Here is a 24,353-nt window from a genome sequence, read left to right on the forward strand (position 1 = left end):
TCCATGGTCTTGAGAGTGGTCTTCCCGAAATATCCCTTACGTTGTATGCACATTCTGAAGCTGTCGTATGACCTCAAAGGGCCCTTCCCAAACAGGCCTAAGCTTGTCTGAGGCATAACCAGCGGGTTCAGTCCTTCTCAACACAAAATCTCCAACTCTAAATCTTTGGGATCTAACTTTATTGTTGAAATTTTTCGCCATTTTATTCAAGTACGTCGATATGCCCTTGCATGATAAATCTCTACCCACAGATGTATTAACCCGTAAAAGTCTATAGCTAGCAAGTGAGCACGAGTAAGAGGCTACCCTTAATGCAGCTTGATCACGAACTTCCTCCAAAAGGCCAAGGTGTTCAACTATACTTCTAGAGGCCTCGGGCTCAAGTTCCATTCGGCTGGGCAATCTGATCTTAACCGTGATAGTAGCTTTAATACTAAAATCTAACATAAAGGGAGTCTCACTTGTAGTAGTCATGTGAGATGTTGTGTATCTCTAAAGTATGGAAGGCGACTCGTTGGACCAAGTATCCCTAGATCCCTGATCTTTGTTCGTAGATCTTGTAATATAATCTAATTCGTGACCTCAACTAGGCCATCGCTTTGTGGATATGTAGTTGACGTCAAACGGTGGTCAATCCCAAGGTTGGTGCAAAAAATTCTGAATTGTGGATTATTGAATGTTTTCCATTATCAGTTATGAGGACTTTAGGTATCTTGAACCTACAATTGACTGACTTCCAAATGAAGCCCCGGAGCTTGGGCTCATAAATTGTTGCTTGGGGTTCTGCCTCTGCCCATTTAGTAGAATATTCTATTACTACAACAACAAACTTTAAATGTTTCCTTGTTACTAAAAAAGGTTCGAGGATGTCAACACCCCATTGCTCAAATGGGGTCAAACAAGTAAGGGTAGTGAGATTCTCTGCAAGAAAATGGATGGCATAGCCGAACCTCTGACACTTGTCACATCTTTTAACATAATCTAAGGCATTTTTCATCATGGTAGTTCAGTAATATCCATACCTTATGATTTTGAAGGCCAATGTCGGAGCTCTTTGATGATTCCCATATACCCCTTCATGAACCTTAGCTAGGGCCTGGGATGATTATGAGGGTTTAAGGCACTTGAGATATGGAAGTATGAAGATTCTGGGAAACAAAACCCCTTTGATCATGCAATATCTTGATGCTCTATATTGATACTCCTTGTTACTTGAATATCCTCTAGCAGGTTTCCATTTTTTAGGAAGTCTACTATTCGATCTATCCACAAGGGCTCATGGTCAATGTCCATGACACCAATGGTTTGATGAATGCTGGGCTCAGTCACAATTTTGATGTGAACCTTCTTGTCGAGTCCATTAACCCCATGGATACTAATCTGCACAATGCATTTGGCTTACAGTTGTCAACCCGAGCAATCTTCAGGATTTCACAACTCTTGAATCTTCACTGAAGGTCATGAACTTTCAAACAATATAAGCTTATCTTTTCTTCTTTCTTTTCAAATGCCCCTTCAATTTAACCAACCACAAGTTGAGAGTCACTGAAGATTATGATGTGTTCAAATTCGAGGTTGATGGCAAGTTCCAAAGCAATGACGATGGCCTCATACTCTGCCTCATAATTGGTGGTTTTCGAGCACACACTGAATTTTTGTGAGCTTGTCCAAGCTTACAATAATGACCCCTACACCTGAGCCTGAGGAGTTTGATGTTTCATCAACAAAAATCTCCCATATATCATTGGCGTTATAGCTTTAACTATCCTCTAGCTCTCGAGGCCTTGGGATGAGCTCTGTAATGAAATCAGCTAAGGCCTTAGGGTCTAAACTCTATATCAAATTCTCCAAGATCAATTGTCCACTTTAGTAACCTGCCCGAGACGTCTGGTTTTTGGAGAATATGTTTAAGTAGATGATTTGTAAGCACCACAATTGGATGAGATTGAAAATATTGCCTGAGTTTTCGTGCTTCCATAACTAGGGCAAGGGCAAATCGTTCGACCAAAGCATATCTTATTTCCTTATCAAGCAACACCTTGCTCACATAGTAGATGCTTTATTGGCCTCTTTCACCAACACACTGCTTATTGTATTATGAGAGACGACCAAGTATAGAAACAAAGTATCTCTGGGTTCGAGTTTGGTGAGGATAGGGGAAGACGTCAAAGTTTGCTTGAGCTCCTGAAAAGTCCTTTCACACTCTTCATTCCAATCAAAGCTTTGATTTCCCCTGAGAGCATTAAAGAAAGAGAAACACCTATCTACTACTCGAGACATGAACCTATTTAGGTTGACAATGCGACTCATTAATTTTTGTACCTCTTTCTTATTCCTTGGTGATTCTATCGATGCCAAAGCTTGTATCTTCTTTGAGTTTGCCTCAATTCCCCGATAAGTGATCATGAAACCTAAAAACTTTCCCAATGCTATACCAAATACACAGTTCTCTAGGTTTAGCTTCATCTTGTACTTTCATAGGGTGCCAAACACCTCTTCGAGATCGAATATATGCTACTCTATTTGTTTGCTTTTTACCCATGTCATCAACATAGGTCTCAAGATTTTCCCTATCAAATTGGAAGTCTTTGTTGATGAGTCTTTGATATGTTGTCTAGTGCTCTTCAATTCAAATGGCACAACCCTATAGCAGTATATGCAGAATCAGCCATGAAGGATGTTTTCTCTTGATCTTCCTCGGCTATAAGAATCTAATGATAGCCTGAGAATGCATCAAGCAAGTTATATAACTTATGTCTAGACGTGATATCCAAGAGATTGTCAATCCGAGGAAAAGAGTAGCTATCCTTAGGACATACCTTATTAAGATCCAAAAATTAATACAAACCCTCCATTTACCACTAGCCTTCTTTACCAGAACAACATTCGTTAGCCAATCAGGATATTGGACCTCACAAATGAAGCCATCTCTGTCAAGTTTGTCAATCACTTCGCAAATGACCTCTTGTTTTTCTGGTGCAACCTGTTTCTTTCTCTGCTTGACTAGTTTGACCCTTGGACTCATGTTAAATTTATGAACTGTAACTTCAGAATCTATCCCTGGTATATCTCAACCTTCCATGCAAAGACATCAATATTACGAGATAGGTAGCTGACAAGTTCAATCATGAGGTTGACGTTTAGATCCCGAGCTACCGTTACCTTTCTCCTATGCTCGAGCTCAATCATTACCAATTCTTCAACTGGAGCAAGTCTAACCCGCTGCTCAAGCTCGAGCTTGGGCATTGAAAGTTGTATGGCACCGACATTTATTCCCCTAATACTAGTAACATAGTACTGTTTTGCAGCTATTTGGTCTCCAAGCACGACCCCTACACTATGACTTGTAGGATACTTCATGGTAAGGTAAAAGATGGATACGATAGCTTTGGAGCAGGGTCTTCCCAGGATGGCATTATAAGCCATGGAAGAATGAACTACTTGGAAGGGTATGATCTCAGTCACCTGCTCTTTATCAGAGCCCAATGTAAGAGAAAGCTCAATGACACCCTCTGAGACAATGACACCACCACCAAATCCCTGAAGAGAAGTTTTAACTGCCTTGAGTTGTTAAGCTGAAATTTCCATTTTAGTGAATGCTTCATAAAGGAGTATGTTTGATGCACTTCCATTGTCGATCAAAATTTTTGCTACCTCAAAATTGGCCACAATTGCAGAAATGACTAAGGCATCATCATGAAAAAATGACACTCCTTCCAAATTCTTCATCCTAAAAGTAATGTCCTCGAGCTTATCACGGGATGCCTTTGAAGCCAGGGAATATTATTGGGCATACTATTTTCGTCTAATGTTTGCGTCTTCCCCAAATACTATGCCCCTAATGATAATATTAATAATTCTTGTCGTAGGTTGATCGTTACCTTTGGACTTAGGTGTTTTCACCCTGTCATGATCATTCCTCGGGCATTTATGATCAACATAATTATTTAAGATCCCTCTTTTATTAAGGGCCTCAATCTCCCATTGCAGGGCCTTGCAATCTTTCGTAGTATGCCCGTGATCCCGATGGATGTCACAATCCTTGCTCCCGTCCTTGTGTCAGGAGGTGAATTTATTCTTGAAGGCCACTTCACATCTTTCATATCCATGATCTCCATCAAGATATTGGCCTTGGAAGTGTTCAACCGGGTGAGGGGTGCTAGTGGTACTTCATTTCTACTCTTATATTGAGGATGTTCTTGTCGAAAACTTGAATCACGCTGCCTCTTATGCTCAAATATTTCATGGGATGGACCAACTTTTCTCGAATTCAATGTTTCCTTATGATAATATACTTTCAACTCAAGTAAAGAGCTCGATCACTGTTAGTGGTAGAGTTTTTGATAAGGACATTTTAAATGCCTCACACATTATGGCGTATGTAAGGGTGGAGACAGCTGTTGTAATATGTAGATCGGGTATTTGGAGCCTTTCTTTGTCATGAAATCTTGTAAGGTTTCATACTACCCTTCACGAAGTTACATGAGCGATGCTGCTGTTTTCTCGATGCGCTTGTTACTTGCAAAGAAGGCAGAGAACTTATTGGCCAAATCTAAGAATGAGGCTATGAAATTAGGCTCTAAGGCCGAGAACCAATACCTGGTAACATTAGTCAATGTTTACGGGAAGGCCTTGCACCTCACCTGATCTGGTACAACTTGCAAATTCATGACGTCAGTATACACATTGAGATGATTGATCCGATTGGTTGTCCCGTCGTACTCTTTAAACGAAAATATTTGAACAGCCTAGTAAATGGTAAGACAATAGCTCTTGCGTGAACAGAGTGTTGGGGTAAAACCTATTGGTCCTCTAGCATTCCGAAGTGATCTAACTGTAATCCCTACTTGGATGATCTGGGCAATCTCACCAGAATCCATAGTCATTGTTCTTGGGACCGAGGCCACATTTTTGTGGTTGTGCTCGAGTATCATTCATGAAACCACCTTGATTTGCTGGCATAGGTGATAGATGTGAATTATTTGACTCGACAATTGAGTTAGCGTGGCAATCTTTTGATGGAGCTCTTCAAAGGCTCCAGCTGTGACAACTGCTAGTTGGGGCGTGGGTATTTCTGATGATTCTTTTTGAGGAGATGGGTAATCTTTAGGAAGATGGGGGTTTAGAATGGATGAGCTTGTTAGAGGAAGACTTGATCGTGTGTTAACCATGGCTTTTGGTAGCTTTTCCCACAGTCGGCGCTAATGATGTACCAAAAATCAACCTGTTGATTTCATGAACTTTATGACTGAGGATGAACACAAACGAGATCTTCTGGTACTTGAAACAAAGGCGTCGAGGTGTGTCCTCTGTGCCTCTCTAATGCTTAAGTCAAAAAAGGGAATTTATGCATAAGGTTGGCTATGAATCTAACATACCTGAATGGAAGGCATGTATTTATAGAGATAGGTTGTATACTTTTGGTGGGATTGAATGAGTGGAACATCCTTATATCAAAGAGTCCTACTTGGAATGGGTGTAGGACTTGTACAAATGACTGCAATCCCAATCATTATAGTAATGTTATTGAGATAGAGTTCTATCAGACATAAAGGCCTTAGGTTGAGGAGTTTGGATGAGATTAGAGTCCTAGGTGCGTAGGAGTCATCTTGGGTTTGATCAGGGGCATGCTCGAGGACATATCCCGAGGATGGGTAACGTAGATTGTCATCATGGTGAGATAGCCTATGCTCAAGCATTTTCCATTACCTGAGGACTATGCCATATCGCAAACACCACGATGATAAAAACAATAGAAAAGTTCATCTCAGATCCTCGGAATCACTAGCTCGAGAATGATAAAAACCTAGCACATCAGAACTCAAGAGAGATAAATTGATTTAGTTATTAAGTTTGATCGGTGTAAGAGTTTGGGAATCGAACTTGAAAAGAGCGATTAGAATTTATAACTACAATGAAATCATAATTCTAAAATACGGTCAATGCCCCTCTGTGAACTATATGTACAAGATCAAGACCAATGTCTAGTCAAGACCACTTCATGTAGCCAAGACCTCTCTATGGATTAGAAGAAGTATATAATCATGGGTACTTTTCTGGCCGATTTCAATATTACATGTCTCACATACCAAATAAATCTCAATATCACATGTCTCACATACCAAGTCACAAATGTGCCATAAATAATCTTTGAGATTCCACGTGTATCATAATAAAAGAGATTTCCATAATAATCATATAATTGAACACATAACTGCACACAATTGCATATACTTTAATAATATACTTAATTTATAAATAATTTAAAAATATTTATATTTTTTCACTCATAAAACTATGTACGCAAAATTAACTCGATTGGTAAGCTATCCCGATGTTCGTATCGCCGCCTAAAATATAATATAGTTTTTAGATTACCAATTAACAGTAATTTCAATAATTAAATAGGCTATACCAAAACTTAGTCCTTTTACGTTTAAGAGATTTCTAAAGTTTCTTTAATCAGTTAAGCTAATTTTTCTTCCATTTAACTCAACTGTATATCTTATTATTCTTAATTCAACAAATCCCTATCAATAAAATTGAATTTAAACTAAAGATTCGACAACCCTAGAATGTAACATAACTTTTCAATAAGTAATTTTTTACTTACCTTTAACTTTGAAGAATTTGAGCATAATAGTAAAAGAACTTATTTTCTAATACGTTGGCGAGATTTCTTTCTTTTTTTCCTTCTTCTTCCCCCCCTTTTTTCTTTCTCTCTTCCTTTTTTACTTGCTATTGGCCTCTCTACGTGTGTTGTGTGTGTTTATGGATTGAAATTGATTTCTATACACATGAATTGGGTCAAAGTTTATCACTCCACCGCTCGCCACTTTGCTTTTAATTTCTATTTTTTTCATAGTATGACATGTTTGACTAAAAATTGGTTTTGACTTATTTTAACTACTTAAGATATTACACTTTGGACCAATTTTGATATTGATAAAGCAAATATAAGTATATCAATATTGGGTTTGTTGATAACTCGTATTTAATCATGTATATTAAATTCGAGAAAAAGTTAATTCGGATAAACGAATTCTAAGTTATTGAACTTCAAAGAAACCATCATTAATTTGTATTTGATTAAGTTGGTTGTTGATTTATGGTATTGATGGGTAGCCACATGTGATGATATAACTTTTGATCCTTGGATTAGAATGAAAGATAAATTAATTATTGTAAGTTAATCCAATTTACACATTGTTTTACTGTTTGATTAGAAAAGCATATTTTTGATATATGTTTACTCAAATTCTTATCCAACTTTTTTTGAAGATATTATTATCCAAATTCTTGTACAACACGTCTCCCACTCCTAAGTGCATCGAAACTCAATTAATGAATATTGTTGGCCTTATGAATACCTCCCATGAATTCAATAGACTTTCACAACATAATATATTACATACATGACACACAATAGAGAGAGGGTGAGTGAAAATAATTCCGAAAAGTAGAAAGAACTTTTGATTTTATTATTTTGATGCAGTCAAGAAATTCAAAATTTTCAAATGTGCAATCTTTTGATTTCTTTCAAAAATTCGCTTGATCTAATAAAAATGGTTTTAACCCGTTTAATTTTATTATTTCATATTGATAAATGTTATGTTAATGAAAGATATGAAAATATACGATACGATGACCATTCGGTTCCAAAGATATGATATGTTATGAGCTCTTACCGATTTTTAAAAATATGATACAATGGTATGATTATTTTGATGCATGAATTGCTATTTTATTCGGAATTGCACACTTACTCTTGTCTTATTGAGTATTCTCATATGCTCATCATTTTCCCCTACTTCTCATGAGTTAAAAAGGGTCGTTGGTTGGCCAGCGATGAAGTGTAATCGTTATGCCAAGATTCTTATGGGACTGAATAAAATAATCCGGTGCAACAAGACATATTTTTACTATTTTCATCACATAAATAAATCTTTTATGAATTTGGAACAATGATTATGTTTCCTAGTTATAAATATTATGTGCTCGTTAATCATTATAGACTAATTGTTCAATGGAGCAAATTCGTTCTGAGTTTGAGTGGTACACCAGTTAGGTGATAAATAAATAAATTATATAGAAAATTATTAATCAATTTGTGTAATCTATTCATATATAACCATAAATAATTAAATTATTAAGATTTATTTTTTTTTTTTTTTAGTAATGACTTGAATATATAAAAATTTGGTTCGTTACAACTAGATAGTGGATCCAATAGTACGTTGCATGATTTGTTGGTAGAATTGATTCTTTGGTACTATTTTTGTTAGGTCGACCATTCCTGTATTTAAAATCATAAGTTGTTAGGTTTTAATTAAAGTTAAATAGTTGGAATTGATAGTATAGGTTATGAAATACTCAAATATGGACCAAGAAGAAAAAGTCAGCGCAAAATTGCTCACTGACCACGCAAGGAGCACTCGAGCGACGATATGATCCAAGGAATTCGTGATCGCAATTTTGAATGGTTTTTTCAATTCTATTTAACTTCAAACACTCTATACTATAAATACCCAAACATAGGTCAATCAAAAATGGGTGTAGAATCATTATTTCATACTAGGGGACATCATTTGAAGATCACAATCACATTCCAAAGATTTCTTAATTCAACCCCAAGATCAAATAATCATAATTCATCCCAAACATCTTGTATTATTGGTTGAGCCTTAATTTCAGTCAAGAGAACATTCCATTGAAAATCAACTTATTCCATTATTCTTTTTGTTTCAACCAAAGATCAAAGCACAGAAGATTTAACGATAAAACACCAAAAACTCTTACCTCCACTTATAAGCTTTTAATGTTCTAAAGTTGAAGAGAAGGCACTTGGATTTCCAACATTTCGAAACGAGTTTGTTTTTGGTGTTCTATGTGGAGAGAAAAGTAGCCTAGAGTTTTTGGGAAGTGAAAGTCGTACAATCGAAAAAAATTTTGGTGATTAAAAGTTGAGTGGTCAGAATAAGTTAAAATTTAGCAGTATCTGAACCGATTGTAAGTTAGCTTTTCTAATGGAACTTTTTGGCAAAGTTTTCCCGGAGGTTTTTTGGTTCTTTTGACGAGTTTTCAAGGTGTTTTCTTTCATATCATTTTCTGGAGTTATTTTTTATGTTTTGAACTATACGTTTGTGATTGTTTAACATAGGGTATAAATTGTAATTAAACTTAATCATCTAGAAGCAATAAATAAGTGACGTGTTGTTTTCTATTGGTTAATTTCAAATATTTTGGGTCTAAACGAAATGATATATATTTCTAACACTATTGTCCTATGTAAAATTAAAGGCTTTATATTTTAAAATAACAATTCGAAACACTCAATTGAATTGAAACGTCCTCAGAAAAGAAAACACCAAAATATAGGAAATGAATGTACTTTTACTATTATTTATGATATCTTTGTACATCATAGATAGGTAGGAATATAGTGTTGAACATAGGGATGTCAAACGGGTCGAGCGGCTCGTCAGCTAGACTCGTCAAAACCTGGTTCGTGGACGGCTCAGGCTCATTAAATGATGAGCTCGAGCTCGAGCCGAGCAGGGGCTTAATCCCACGAGCGGCTCGTGGGCACACAGCCCACGAGCCATTTTGACAAGCCCACGAGCTCTCGTCAAAAAAAAATTAATCTTTTTTTTAAAAAAAATGTCCAAAATGTGCAGATTTACCAAAAAAATAAAAAAAATAAAAAAATCACGAGCCGCTCGTGAGCTTGGCTGGGCTCGGCCCGCGAGCTCGTGGCTCGTGAGCTCACGAGCTCGTGGGCCCTAGCAACGAGCCGAGCTCGAGCTCGGCTCGTCTTCCACGAGCCCAAGCCAAGCTCGTGGGTTAAAGGGCCGAGCCTCATCACTAGTTGAACAAAACACATTGAATGAATGTATTGCTTACATTATTTATGATGTATACGTACATCACAGATCTTAACATATGTAGTCTGCATCTGAAATACTTGAGATAGTACTGGCATCGTAGTTTCATCTCTTGCAAAGTGAAAAATATTATTTTAATACCAGCTGTCATCTATTCCACTACATAATGAGATGACATAGTTATGAACAAGGTGTTAGCTTCATATTACTACAAACTAGTTCTTTTTGCAAATATTAATTGCTATATTCCTTCATAACATGCTTTTAATTAAGGAAACACTTCATTAATATATAGAAGTGGGATTATTCTGTAGAACCACTTTTAATAACTTCTTGCAACATTTTGGGATCAGGGAGTTATTTTCATATGATTAATAGAAACGGTGGCAAATTGTGAGGCAAGTAATAAAGTTTGTTTGAAGCACTCCAAATACTTCAAAAATTACAAGTAAATGAATCGATTAGGTAGTAAATGAAAACATAAAAAATTAATACTTACACTGTGAGTTGATAAATGTATCTCTGTGTTTGTGTATTACTTGTTATGAGAAACTTGATGTTGAATGATGGAACTGAAAAAAGAAGAAGAATGAAAATGGGCTAAAATGGACGAAATCTAAAGTTCGAGGACTAAAACATAAACTTTCAAATGTTGATTCGAGCTACATATCGATGATTGGAGGATTCTAGTAGCCAATTTGATGCAAAAGAAAGTCAAAGGGCTGAAAAAGGACCAAAATGCACCTTATGAAAAGTTCATGGATCAAAATGCTAAAAAACAAAAACCTTCATTCTTTGCTCACGCTGACCCATTTGCAAGCCAGCCCTTTACCAAACTTGAGGCCAACGTATCCTCGAGATACGAGCACAAGCCGAATAGCCCCGTGCACGCATGGTGGTTTTCTACAGATGGATTAACAATTTCCTTTTATGCTCTAACTCTTTCGAAACCCGATTTGGATACAATTCAACCTAAATTTCGATGGCTATTTAAACAATATATGGGCATCCATTGAAGTCTCTAGCATCTTAATACACATCCATATCAAAAAAATCATCAAGAACAAAATGTGAATTCACATCTTTTGGGAGGGAAGATCAATCTAGCAAGAAATTAAGGGCTAGTTACATCAGGGACTTGAAAATTTCCGTCTTGAATTGAAAATCAAGATTTCATGCATTCGTTCATGTTTCGAGTGACATCTATTCTGTTAGGTTTTAATGTAATTGGCGATTTTGTAAACAAAACGAACCAAAATGAAAATGTGTAAAAGTCAATGGGTTAGGTGCAATTTTGTATAGTTGTGTTAGGTAGGTTAGGGTTTAAGCTCAGAGTAAGGAAAGAAGAGCCGTCACAATTTTGCTTGCCTTTCGCCAACACACTACTCGAGCGACAAAAATAGAATGAATTTCTCTAACTTGTCGCCGGGACATTGCTCGAGCGAAAACACCGTCGCTCTCTTTTTGCTGGGGTATCGCTCGAGCGACAATACTTACTAGAAAACCCTAATTTACAAATTTCGAGAATTTTAACAGGACCATACTACCCAAAACGTCCTTTGTATAAATACTTGTACCGTTTCATGAAAAACTTTGGATTGAGCATTGTGAGAAAACACCTATACCATTCCTTATTATTCAATCCATTGATCCTTGAGACTTGCAAATGAAAAACATCAAAACCCATAAATCAAAAACCACAAACCCAGACTTCCAGAGTATCTTTCAAAGGTTGCAAATCAAAGGTGAACGGAGTTCCGGTTGTTGGAGAACAAGGAGTTCTCGGGAATCTATAGGAGATAGACAAAATCAAATAGTCGGAAGTTGGTGTAGGATCACACAATCCAGGAAGCTTAGGGAATTACAATAAGGAAGTTAAAAAGTACTTGTGTTGATCGAGTCTGGCAGTACTGTTAGTTGATTCATTTATAGTAGATTAATACTAGTTTGGGCCTAGAGTTTTTAATACCGCAATGGGTTTTCTCCGTCATCAAATATCCTGTGTTATTTATTTTTCAGCAACTTATTATACTGTGACAATTCAACATGAGGTAGGTTGCATGTGAATTCATCTGGACTAATTAAAAACTGGAACTTTTTGCAATTATTAATTAACTTGTTTAAATTTCGGGCAAACACCTGTTCACTCCCTTTAAGTGTTAATTGGGTTGAACTATATTACTTTTAAGTGGTATCAGAGCCTAAATTTGATTTTAGACCCAAATTTGATATGATGAGTCAGTCTCTATTTGTGCCTCCATTTTTGGATGGAAGCAATCTTGAATGCTGAAAAGTCAGAATGAGAGCATTCCTTAAGTCCCTAGATGAGCGTGTTTGGTTAATGTGCAAAATGGTTGGTCTGCACCCTCTACTGCTATGTCAGGTATAGTTATCCCCACAAATATTTTACTTTGGACTGAGGATGAACTAACTAAGTGTAATTGGAACACTAAAGGGCTTCATGCATTGATTATGGCTGTGTCTCCCAAGGAACTTAGGAGAATATCAATGTGTGAGACCACTAAAGAGGTTTGGGACATTTTGCAGACCATATGAGGGAACCAAAATCGTTAAAAACTCCAAGCTGCAAATGTTGACTTCTAGGTTTGAAGAAATCAAAATGAAGGAAGATGAATCTTTTGTTGAGTTTTTATGCTAAGTTGAATGATATGGTAAACTCCAGCTTCAACCTAAGTGAAAAGATACCTGAATCCAAGATTGTTCGAAACGTCCTTAGATCTTTATTAGAGAGGTTTAGACCCAAGGTCACAGCCGTTGAAGAGAGCAAGGACTTAGATACAGTCAAGATAGAAGAACTTGTAGGATTCCTTCAAACCTATAAATTCACCATATCACAGCCTAAGAAAAACAAGTCCATTGCCTTAAACACCTTGAAGGAAGAGAAGTCTAAATCAACTGATATTGAGTCAATTAGGGATGATGAGAAAGCTTACTTTCTTAAGAAGTTTTAGAAGTCCTCAAAAATAAAAGAAAATCTTTGGAAAGAAAAAGGGGATTCCCTAGTAGAGTTCTGAAAGACAAGCATGATAAGGTTGGTAGTAAGAGTTCCAATGATAAAACCCGTTCGGTTAGATGTCATGAGTGTCAGGGGTTTGGTCACTATAGGAATGAATGCCCAAGTTATAAGAAAAACTTGAAGAAAGGAAAGGGAAAGGCATTGGTAATGTCACTAACTGATGATGAAACAAATTCTAGTGAACAGAGTGAGTCGTTTAGCAGTGAGAATAAAATGAATTATATGGCTTTCGTATCTAATGTTAAGTGTGAATCAGACAAGGAGAAAGTCGAGGAAGAAGAACGAAGTGTAAATTTTGATGAAGACTCTGAGGATGAGATTGATATTCATGAGGCATATCAACAATTGTTTAAAGAGGGACTTAAGATTAAGAAGGTTAATAAAATCCTGTTGAATAAGGTAGATGAACTTGAAAGAGAGAAAGAGAGACTCATGGGTGATCTTCAAGATTCATCCAAAAACCTAACTGAATTGAGATCTGTCAAGGAGAAGGTGAAAACTTTAACAAGTGACCTGGAAAGATCAAACACTCAACTCTAGTCTTTCTTGAGCGGGGACTAAGAAACTCGATAACATGTTAGAGGTGAATAAGAACGCTGGAGATAGGCAAGGTCTAGGATATGTTAGGAGTGATAACTATGCTACTAGTTTATCCAAGACCACATTTGTCCCTGCTTCCAAAAGATCTAGTAACATTGCTAATCCTAAACCCCAAGGAAGGGTGTCTCAGGATAGAGGACCTCTAGAACCTATAGGACTACCAAGCCTAATAATCAGTATCAATAATCACTTGGTTCTGAGCCTAGGTTTATTCCTATTTGTCATAACTGTGGTGCTCTAAAACACATGAGGCCTAGGTATCATAAATTCAAGAATAAAGGTAGAGGTTAAGATATTCATAGTTGGATTAACTTTCTATCGAATCAGGTTAGTCACTTGACAGAGATGCTGACTAACTTGACTAAGATTACCTCAACTTCTAGGAAGGTTTGGGTTAAGAAAATTGATTTCGCTAGGAGTAATGTAAAACTGAATTGCTTTGTTTCCCGTGTTGCATTTAAGGCTCAAAATAACTTCATGTGGTACCTAGAAAGTGCAAGACGTGTGGAAATAAGGCCCTACTCTCTACTCTTGATGAGTGTAATGGCGATATGGTTATCTTTGGAGATGGGGCTATTGCACCTATCCTTGGTAAAGGTACCGTCCACATTTCTAGATTGCCTACTGTATCCAATGTACTTTAGGTGAAAGGTCTAAAGTCTAATTTGTTGAATATAAGCCAAATTTGTGATGTTGATTACAAGGTAAGTTTTGTCCAGAAAAGGTGTTCTATTTATGACCCTTCAGGTGATGTTGTCCTTGAAAAGAGTCAGAAATTCTGACAATTACCATGAAGTTCTTCCGAATTCCAAATGTATGTGTAGCAGTGCTAAGATTGATGTGACCGAGCTTTGGCTTCAAAGACTCGATCATTAAACTTAAGAATTTTTCAAAATTGGCCAAAAAAGGAACGTGTTGATGGTCTACCCAAATTTGAACCGATTGATGATGCCATATATAGACCATGTCAACATAGCAAACAACTAGGGGTATGCCATAAACAAATCTCCAAAATCTTGACAAACAAGCCTTTGAAATTACTCCATATAGACTTGATAGGACCATCTAAAACTGGGAGTCTAGGAGGTAAGCACTATATCTTGGTTGTGGTAGATGATTTCTCTAGGTATACATTGATTGAATTGTTGAAAGAAAAATTTGAAGTAGATAGTCTGGTTAAATCCTTGTGTAAGAGACTTAGTAATAAACAAAGTCATACCGTATCTAGAGTTCAAAGTGATCATGGGAAGGAGTTTGAAAACTCCAACTGTGAAAACTTCTGTATGGAGGAGGGAATCCTGCATCAGTTTTCTTCACGAATCACTCTACAACAAAATGGGGTGGTCAAGAGGAAAAATCGAGTATTTCAAGAAATGGCCAGAGCCATTCTTCAAATGGGGCTACCACTGCATTTCTGGGAAGAAGCCATTAATACTACATGTCATATAGTTAACAGAGTATACCTTAAACTTAAAACTAATAAGACCCTTTTTGAGATTTTGAAGAGTAAAAAGTTTACTGTCAAAAACTTTCGTGTGTTGGCAGCAAGTACTACATTCTAAGGAATTGAGAGAACTAAGGTAAGTTTTATTCAAAGAGTGATGAGGGAATCTTTCTAGGATACTCTAGGAACAGTAGAGCCTATTGTGTATACAATTCCTGCACTCGAGTTGTTATGCAATTGATAAATGTTGTGATTGATGATGTTATCAATGAGGGAGAGGCTGTGACAAATTGGGATGAGATGGAAAATTTAAGTGTTGATCCAGTAACGACTACTGAACCTAAAGAGCAACCAATTCCAGAAGCCTCGCACTCTCCTAAAGGTTTGGAACTTTCTGATATGGAGTAATTACCTAGTGACAAATTCAAACCTCCTAAAAAACCATCGTCTAAAGTCAAGTCTAATCATCCTGAGGACAATATTATTGGAGATCTAGAAAAAGGAATAAGGCTATGCAAGAAGGTTTTAAACAACTTGATTTAAACTAGCTATGTTTCCTATATTGAGCCTAAGAAAGTTTAAGAAGCCCTTAGAGATTAATGTTGGGTAAATGCTATACATGAGGAGCTAAATTAGTTTGCAAGACATTACGTGTGGTGCTTAGTCCCTAGGCCTGAACAATGTAATATGATTGGTACCAAGTGGATATTTAAGAATAAAATTGATGACCAATGTACCATTACCAAAAATAAAGTCGAGTTAATTGCCCAAAGATACACTCAAGTTGAAGGCATTGACTTTGATGAGACATTTGCTCCAATTACACGTCTTGAATTCATTCAAATTCTCCTTGTTGTTGCTTGTACCCTAGGTTTTAAATTTTATCAAATAGATGTCAAGAGTGCCTTCTTGAATGGAATACTTCATAAAGAAACTTATGTTGAACTACCCAAAGGATTTATCAATCCTAAGATCCCTCACTATGTCTTCACAAGCTTAATAAAGTCTTAGAGCCTGTTATGATAGACTTACTACATATCTCGTGGAACATGGTTCTCTCAAAGGTGGTGTCGATAGAACTTTATTTATAAGACGTGGTAAAGAAACTATAACCATAGCACAGATTTATGTCGATGACATCATCTTTGGCTCTTCCATTGACTCATTTGCACATGAATTTGCTAAATGCATGAAACAAGAATTTGAAATAAGATGGTTGGAGAACCAAGTTACTTTCTTGATCTCCAAGTAAAGCAAATAGATAATGGATTGTTCATAACCTAATCAAAGTATGCTAAAGATATTGTTAAGAAATTTAGGCTAGTTAATAAGAAATACAAAAGGACACCCATGAGCACGATTGTGAAGTTAGGTCATTATCTTTCACATAAAAATGTTAATCCAACACTATATAGGAGTATGATAGGTAGTTTACTTTATCTTACAGCCAATAGACCTGATATAGCATTGGAATATGTGTGAAGTTTCAGGCCGATCCTAAGGAACCCCACTTAAGTACTGTTAGGTGCATCATTAGGTATGTTAATGGCACCTTAGATCATGGAATCTTGTACTCAAGGAATTCTAATCCCAATCTCGTCGGCTACTCCGATGCTGATTGGGTTGGAAATGCCGATGATAAGAAGAGCACTTTGGGGACTATTTCTATATCAGTTGTAATCTTGTACAACCTAGATTAGTAAAAAGAAATTTTTTATCTCACTATCCACGGCTAAGGCCGAATACATAACTGTAGGTAGTTGTTGCACTCAGTTGTTTTGGATAAAGCAAATGTTGAGTGATTATGGCATTAGTCAGAGAACTATAATTGTGACAACACAAGTGTTATCAAAATTTCCAAAAACTTTGTTCAACACTATCGTACAAAACATATTGACACTATACATCGCTTCATTCGAGAACTTGTATATGCTGCCGTAGCATCTCTTGAACACATCTTTACTGAAAACCAACTGGCCGACTTGTTTATAAAACCTTTAGATAGGTTGAGATTTGAATCACTTGTGAAAGCTATTGGCGTCAGTGTACCTTCTTGATCACGTCCTTAGGAGCATGCATGTATAGATCATTACATTCATCCATTCTTGCATCCATTTAATTTTATGCACACATGTTTATTTTTCTTTTGCCTATTTTTGGTTGACTATTACATTTCAAATATACAAAAAAAGGAGGGACCGTGCAACATTGTGTTTGTTTCCTTGAAATTGCATTTTGTAATCAAGTATGCATTCAATGTATGAATAGTTCTATATTTTCATCACTTGATTTAAGTTTATGTGGAGTTTGTGGTATATGTTTTTCCATAGATCTTATTTGCACAACACATACTGTAACCTTGTAAGTCTTGACTGCATGTGTGAGATTTAGGATGTCTGTTCTCTGTTGATGAGGTGACCTTTACTGTCAATTGATCTCTAACTAGTGTGACCTCATTTTTGTGTGTCTTCCACCCAACAAAAATTGAGAAAGGGTTCTAATCATAATTTATCTTATACTCGCCTTTGGAGCCTATTAAGCTTGAGGGGTTTCTCATAACTTGGTACCCTATGATCAACTGATTTGGAGTCACCGACCCAAAAATTGTTACAAGGGTCATCTCAATAGCTTAATGGAGATGGGATTGCACATAAGATAGTATAAAAATAAAAATAACGAAAAAAGAGAAGGATGATTACAGTTAGGGGGAGAAATAAACATACACATTACTTATTAAAATCTACAAGTTCTAGTGGTGTTGGATTTGACTTTCATTGGGACATGAATACACTCATTCCACAGTGATCTTAGCATGTCACTTCTCACAAATTTCAAATTTTGAGTCTTTTTTTACTTAGAATTAGTGGCACTTTTCACGTATGGGTCACATATATAACTTACTCTATCTAAACTTGATTTGTGTGTGGGATAGCATTTCTATTCGTTGAGTGTGACATATTTGTGATCAAATGCATCTTTTTGGAATGACATACATTTTTAAAAAAGGTGCTATACTTCGAAAAATTTCAAAAATTGGTGCTATTTTTGTCAATTATTTTCGCTTGCCTAACGTTAGAGTTTCGCTCGAGCGACAGAAGCAAAATGCTTCTCGGTTCATCACCAAATTTATCCATTTGAGTTGTGTGTATTGCATTCAACCTGCTATATTGTCATTTCATTCCAAATTTGCATTAAATTTTTAAGGTAAATTTTCAAACCTAGAATTTGCATGTTTTGTCAATTTTTGGGGATTTTCGATTTTTGCACCATTTCATTCGTTCTACATGAATGTCTTAGGTTTTTTTGTTGAAAGTTCTATGGTATTGATTTGTCTGCATTGTTGTTTGAATATCATGTGTTTCATCACGCCTGCAAAGTGTTTGATGTATTGCCTCTTTCACGAGCTTTCACATTTTTTGAACACACATTTGCCCACACTCTTCACGTACTGAGTCATGATCCCGTGTGTGTCGCTTGTCTTACTTTTCATTAGATGTCATATCAACCATATGTCACACATGTTTTGCACTTCGTATTGACACGTGTCCTCATGCGTCTTGACATCACGTCAAGGACATGTCGCAAACGTTGCACCCTACATCTTGATACCGAGTCCTTATGCGTCTTGACATCGTGTCAAGGACGTGTCGAACATGTTGCACCTTACGTCTTGATGTCGTGTCCTCATGTGTCTTGACGTCACGTCACCCTACATCTTGATGTCCCATGACCACGTCTATCTAAATGTCCACGTGCGTCTTGATGCCATGTTATGAACATCTAAACATTGCATGGCCTTCGTTCATATCTCATGGCATTTTGATGCTTTTCCACAATTTTTACATCATTTTGCGTATTTATGTTAGTATATGCATGGTTTTGTGTGCTTTTCTCAGTTTTAGCATGTTTATGTGGATTTTTTACACTATTTTTTATGTTTTTGTCTTTATTAGTATAGTATTGCCTCGTTTCACGTGCATTCATGCATATCATGTATTAGGTGGTCTACACGGTGCATAGTATCCTAGTTTCGACTCCTAATTCCTTGAACTTGCTTATTTATCACAAATGGCACCTAAGAGAGCTCGAACTTCGACACTGCCATCAAGTGGATTGAGTTCGTACAGTATGTCTAGGTTCATCTTCTCTACTATTTAGGAGGTCTTCAAGTCTTAGTTCTTTCTCCGTCCTGTTCTTCTAGAGTGTGTGGTAATCCTTTCGGACCTTTCTCTAGATTTAGTGGCCATATTCACTTCCTGGGATAGGGAACCCCTTTTGATGGACTCATCACCTCAGCCTAGTTTCCTATTTCAGGAATTCTACGTGAATATTTATGATGTTAGTGGGTCTACATTTAGGGTTTTCCTTAGGGGTTCGACCGTTAAGATTACTCCGTATGTCATCTCTAATATTGTGCATACTCCCCAAGTCATTCATCCCCTCTTCCCTTATTTATCTGTTAATACCATCCTAGCTGATTCTCTTTTTTGGTAGATGTTGTATAACAACTCTTTGGGAGGGGGTTCGATTGTGATCCATACTGGATCTCTTCCTACTAATGACCACATTTTACTATGCATTGTGTGCAAAAATCTGTGATCGGTATCTCATACCTCTTCCTTGCCTACGAAAAAGGTAAGATTTCTTTATGCTCTATTGCATGGTGACTATATCTACTTGCCCACTTTCATTTGTCACCACATTTTATGTACCATTTAGAGTACCGAGTTATAAGATATGTCTTCCATACACTTGTTCATCACAAGTTATATCACTAGGGGCCACATTTCCAGACGGTGTCTCGAGACAGGTTAGTCGTCCTATAGGTCAGGTTACTATATTCCAGAGTCTATCCCGTGTCCCTTTATCTTCAGCTCCTACTAAGCTAGCAGAGCCTGCTGATCCTATTAATGATCTTCTCTATGGTGGTCCCACCGATATCCCTATCCCACTGCCTCGACCTACTGTCTCTACTGATATTCCGTTATCTTCTACCTTTGTTCCACCTCCACGTACTGATTCCATTCTAGATTCTATTTCTATTCTTGATGATCCATTGGTTGTGCTTATAGGTCAGATGTCTGTGCTCATCGAGCAAAAGGCTCGCATAATGGCTAAAATCACATGGTTGAGAGCTGCTTCTGAGCATCACACCGCTAAGTTTGCTACCCTTCGTGGAGCGATTGCTTATGTACAGTGTGGGATTCGATGGATGCGCGAGCATTGGGATTACGACAGTGACGATGAGTCTGATGATGCTGATTAATTGATAGGGATCCTCTTTTCATTTGTGACAAAAAGGAGAGTAGATGTAGAGGTCGATTGACATTTGACATTTTTTGATACATTGCTAGATTAAGTTTTGATATTTTGAAATATTGATGTATGTTGTTTTTGGTGCTTTGGCTTACATTAATTTGTATCTTAATCTGGCTAATATGATTTTGCATTTATCTATCACTGTCTTTAACTGCTTTTGCTTATGTTACTGTTTCGCGTGCTTTTACAGTTGGTATGTAAATTGTGATTTCAAGAACTAGGTTTGATAAAGGTAAAACAATAGTCAATTTTGTCAATAGTTTTGGGTAGTCTTGCTAGTTATTTTTGATGTAATGAATGTTTTGTTACAGAATGCCAAATGGGAAGTTTGCTAAGTTTTAATGTAGTTGGCGATTCTGTAAACAAAAGGACCAAATTGAAAATGTGTAAAAGCCAAGGAGTTAGGTGCAATTTTGTATAGTTGTGTTAGGTAGGTTAGGGGTTCAAGCTTGGAATAAGGAAAGAAGAGCGCCGCAATTCCACTTGCCTCTTACTAACACACTGCTCAAGTAATAAAAATGGAATGGACTTCGCTAGCTTGTCGCTAGGACATCGTTCGAGCAAAACACCGTCACTCGCTTTTTGCTGGGTATCGTTCAAGCGACAATGCTTACTAGAAAATCCTAATTTATGATTTTCGAAAATTTTAACAGGACCATAACGTCCTTTGTATAAATACTTACATCGTTTCACGAAAAACTTTAGATTGAGCATTGTGTGAGAAAACACCTATACTATTCCTTATTATTCAATCCATTGATCCTTGAGACTTGCAATTGAAAAACATCAAAACCTAGACTTCCAAAGTATCTATCAAAGGTTGCAGATCAAATAAGGTGATCGAAATTCCAATTATTGGAGAACAAGGAGTTCTCGAGAATCTACAGAAGATAAACAAAATTAGAAAGTCGGGAGTCGATGTAGGAGCACGCATGCCAGGAGGGCTCTGAGAATTACAGTTAGGAGGTCAAGAAGTACTTGTGTTGGTCGAGTCTAACAATATTGTAAGTTTATTCATTTATAGTGGATTCATACTGACTTGGGCCCGAAGTTTTTAATCCCGTGAGGGGTTTTCTCCGTCATCAAATATCACGTGCTATTTATTTTATAGAAATTTATTATATTGCAGTAATTCAACATAGGGTAGATTGCATGTGAATTCATCTGGACTAATTTATAACTGTGACTTTTTGTAATTATTAATTAATTTGTTTAAATTTCGGGCAAACACCTATTCACCTGTGGAATGATATTCTCCTCTCATCATGTATTAATTATCAAAGATCCCTGTACAATTGTGACATTCATCCAAACATGATTCATAACGAAAAAAGGAATAAAAATTATGGAGTCTAAAAAAGAACAGCTAAAAATAAAAAATTTAATTTTCCTTGTGCATGTGCTTAAGAAAGGAAAATGTCTTTATATCACTCTAACAACTTCTTAAAATTGAGATAAGTGTACAGGAATCCAGAATTGCATGTGGGAGATATTCATACTTTAGACGAGATATAAATAAAGGAGTTGCATGTAGTTGGCATGCTCAACAGTTGGGTGACCTTTTCTTTTCCATTTGTCTTCCCCAAATCAACTTCTCTATCAATTCACTTTGCCTTTTCACTAATAAATTTTTCACCATTTCCAATTAATCTTTTATACTCTTTATTTTTTCCTTTAATATTCTAATCTCATCCTCGATCCCAACTTTTAAAGTTCTGAAAAACTGAGCTTATTCTCAAGAAATTCAAGTACACTTTTTTTCCTCTATATATAATTTTGATTTATCTTGTAATTCTAAACACCTAATGCAACATTCATTTTTTTCTTTGCAACAACCTTACAGTTCTTTTATTCTACCTCAATATTCGCTCTATCGGTCCATTCATTTCCATAAAGCCTAGTTAAAAAAGAAAAAAAAACTTCATAACCTTTAAAATTCAAAAATTAAAATATAATCACCCTACAACAAGAACTGTATAAAGACTATGTTAGATATTTTTCATTATTTTGCATGTATTTATTTTTGTTTTGCGAATGATTTGCCGTCCCGACTAGTATTTGCCGCTGCACAACAGTGATCGGTTTTTAACAGTCACCTCCAGTAGATGTGTGCAAGAATTTTAAGGGACACACCTATTCAAACGGTTGCCTTAATTTCTATAAATTCTGGGCGAAATCTCGTTTGCAAAACACATTAGAAATTTTATTCTTCTTTCTTTCTCTTGGCATCAATTAGTTATTTTCGAGTGTTTTCTTGGTTTGATCAAATAGTCACAATTTGAATCAAACGTTTCCATTGTATCCTGAAAGAGATTTTCTATCATACCCCAGTTGTGACTTTATTGGATAGGGGAGAAACATCTCTTAAAAGAGGACGTTTTTTTTTCGAGTTTTGGAGTTCATTAAGTATTCAGATTTCTCTACATTTTTCTCAACAAACTGTAAGGGTGCATTTGATTACGAGCATGAAATTTACATGAAAAATTGTATGAAAATTATTAATTAAATATGTTTGATTGAATTGATTTTTAACATAAAAATATTATACTCGTTATTTTTTATTAGTGGGTAGATGAAAAATAAGAGATAGATTAGAGAGAATATAAGAGAGTAAATTTCCTAGAAAATAAAATCAGTCATCCTTAAAGGAAATATTTTCCTTGCTTTTGGGAAAAATATGGTCACATGACCAAAAAATTGGAAAATACTTTTTATGGAAAAATTGTCAATCAAACACCCAAAAAGTAGGGATTTGGGTGGAAAAATTTTATTTTCCATAGAAATAAAACCAATCAAACACACTCTAGACGTTAACATGTCCTAACAAAATCTAATAGAATGTAATCTCTATTTATGTTTCTAATGACATTCTCGCAGAAATATCCTTCACAACAATAAAATTTCAACTGATCTACAGTTTACAATCAATAATATCCTGTAAAATTCTAAACAATTGATTAATTAGTTGACTCATGGAATTCTATATCAAGAGTGAGCAATTTTACTTTCAAGAAGTAATACAGACATAGCTCCCGATGATATAGTGACCAAAGCACTCATACCTCTTGAATTTATAGTTACCAGAAACAGGAAATATAAAATATTTTTCGTGTACAATGAAGACCATCAATAAAAAAACATAGCACAGTTCTTAGCATAGACTTTATATAAAATCATACGGAATGCATTTTTTGCTTTAATTTTAACAAATTTTTTAGACGAGAAATCAGTATCATAAACAACTATTTTCTAATTCATCGGTAGCAGCCTTGCCCTGACAAGACTCTTTTTCCTCTTTTAAAAATTATATTATGTTTCAATAACATTATAGCCATTTATTATCTTATCTAATGGTTACAGTATTCGTTTACATCATGTAAAACTTTTATTTCTGCGACTACCATAAGTATCCTCATTTAAATAATCTTCAGTAATATACCGTTAAAATTATTCCATTATTTCTTTGGATCATGTTGATTGCATAAGATCGAAATTGAAGCAAAAGTTGATGTAATGTACTGCGTATTTGATATTGGTAGGCATTTTCCTAGCATAATTTATAGTTAGTATATCCATTAAGCAAACTATGTAACAACGCAACTTTATGATTATTAACTCGCACGAACTTTATTAAAAAAAAAAAAAAAAAAAAAAAAAACCTCTTAATTTTTCAAATGACATCTAATCTCTTACAAAATTTAATAGCTTTCGCAAATAATATATCCCTCTTTCTACAACATTTATAGCAACTATTCTTCCTATTGTACGATTTTTTTCCTTTATATCACGTGTCCTTTGAATTGCAATAACAGCCTTGTTTTTCGTTGATAGCGTTTGTCCAAAATTATTCTGTTAATTTGGAAACAATCACTATTCTTAATTTCTTGTAAATTATCAAATTATTTATACGTAACAGCATGATAATTTTCAAGTTGTGGTTGAAGGAAAATAATAGATGGACTAAGATCAACAGAGAGAATCCAAAAATCCTCCAAAGGTCAAGAAATCGATCTAGTTGAATGATTAATCATAATTTCGTCATAAATATAATCAATATCATCACCATTCA

At 35.8% G+C, this 24,353-nt stretch overlaps 1 protein-coding gene across 1 annotated transcript; it reads right to left on the minus strand.

Moving 5' to 3' along the window:
- Positions 1 to 619: 619 nt before the first annotated feature.
- On the minus strand, positions 620 to 2,466 carry LOC111389310. Its single transcript, XM_023014230.1, has 5 exons — positions 2,048 to 2,466; positions 1,530 to 1,647; positions 1,213 to 1,380; positions 1,023 to 1,096; positions 620 to 968 (listed from the first exon to the last, which is right to left on the minus strand). Exons 1-5 carry the CDS (start codon positions 2,464 to 2,466, stop codon positions 620 to 622), a joined length of 1,128 nt encoding a protein of 375 aa, XP_022869998.1.
- Between the last annotated feature and the right edge of the window lie 21,887 nt (positions 2,467 to 24,353).

The sequence above is a fragment of the Olea europaea genome, unplaced genomic scaffold (genome assembly GCF_002742605.1).
Source record: "Olea europaea var. sylvestris unplaced genomic scaffold, O_europaea_v1 scaffold578, whole genome shotgun sequence".
Taxonomy (NCBI): domain Eukaryota; kingdom Viridiplantae; phylum Streptophyta; class Magnoliopsida; order Lamiales; family Oleaceae; genus Olea; species Olea europaea.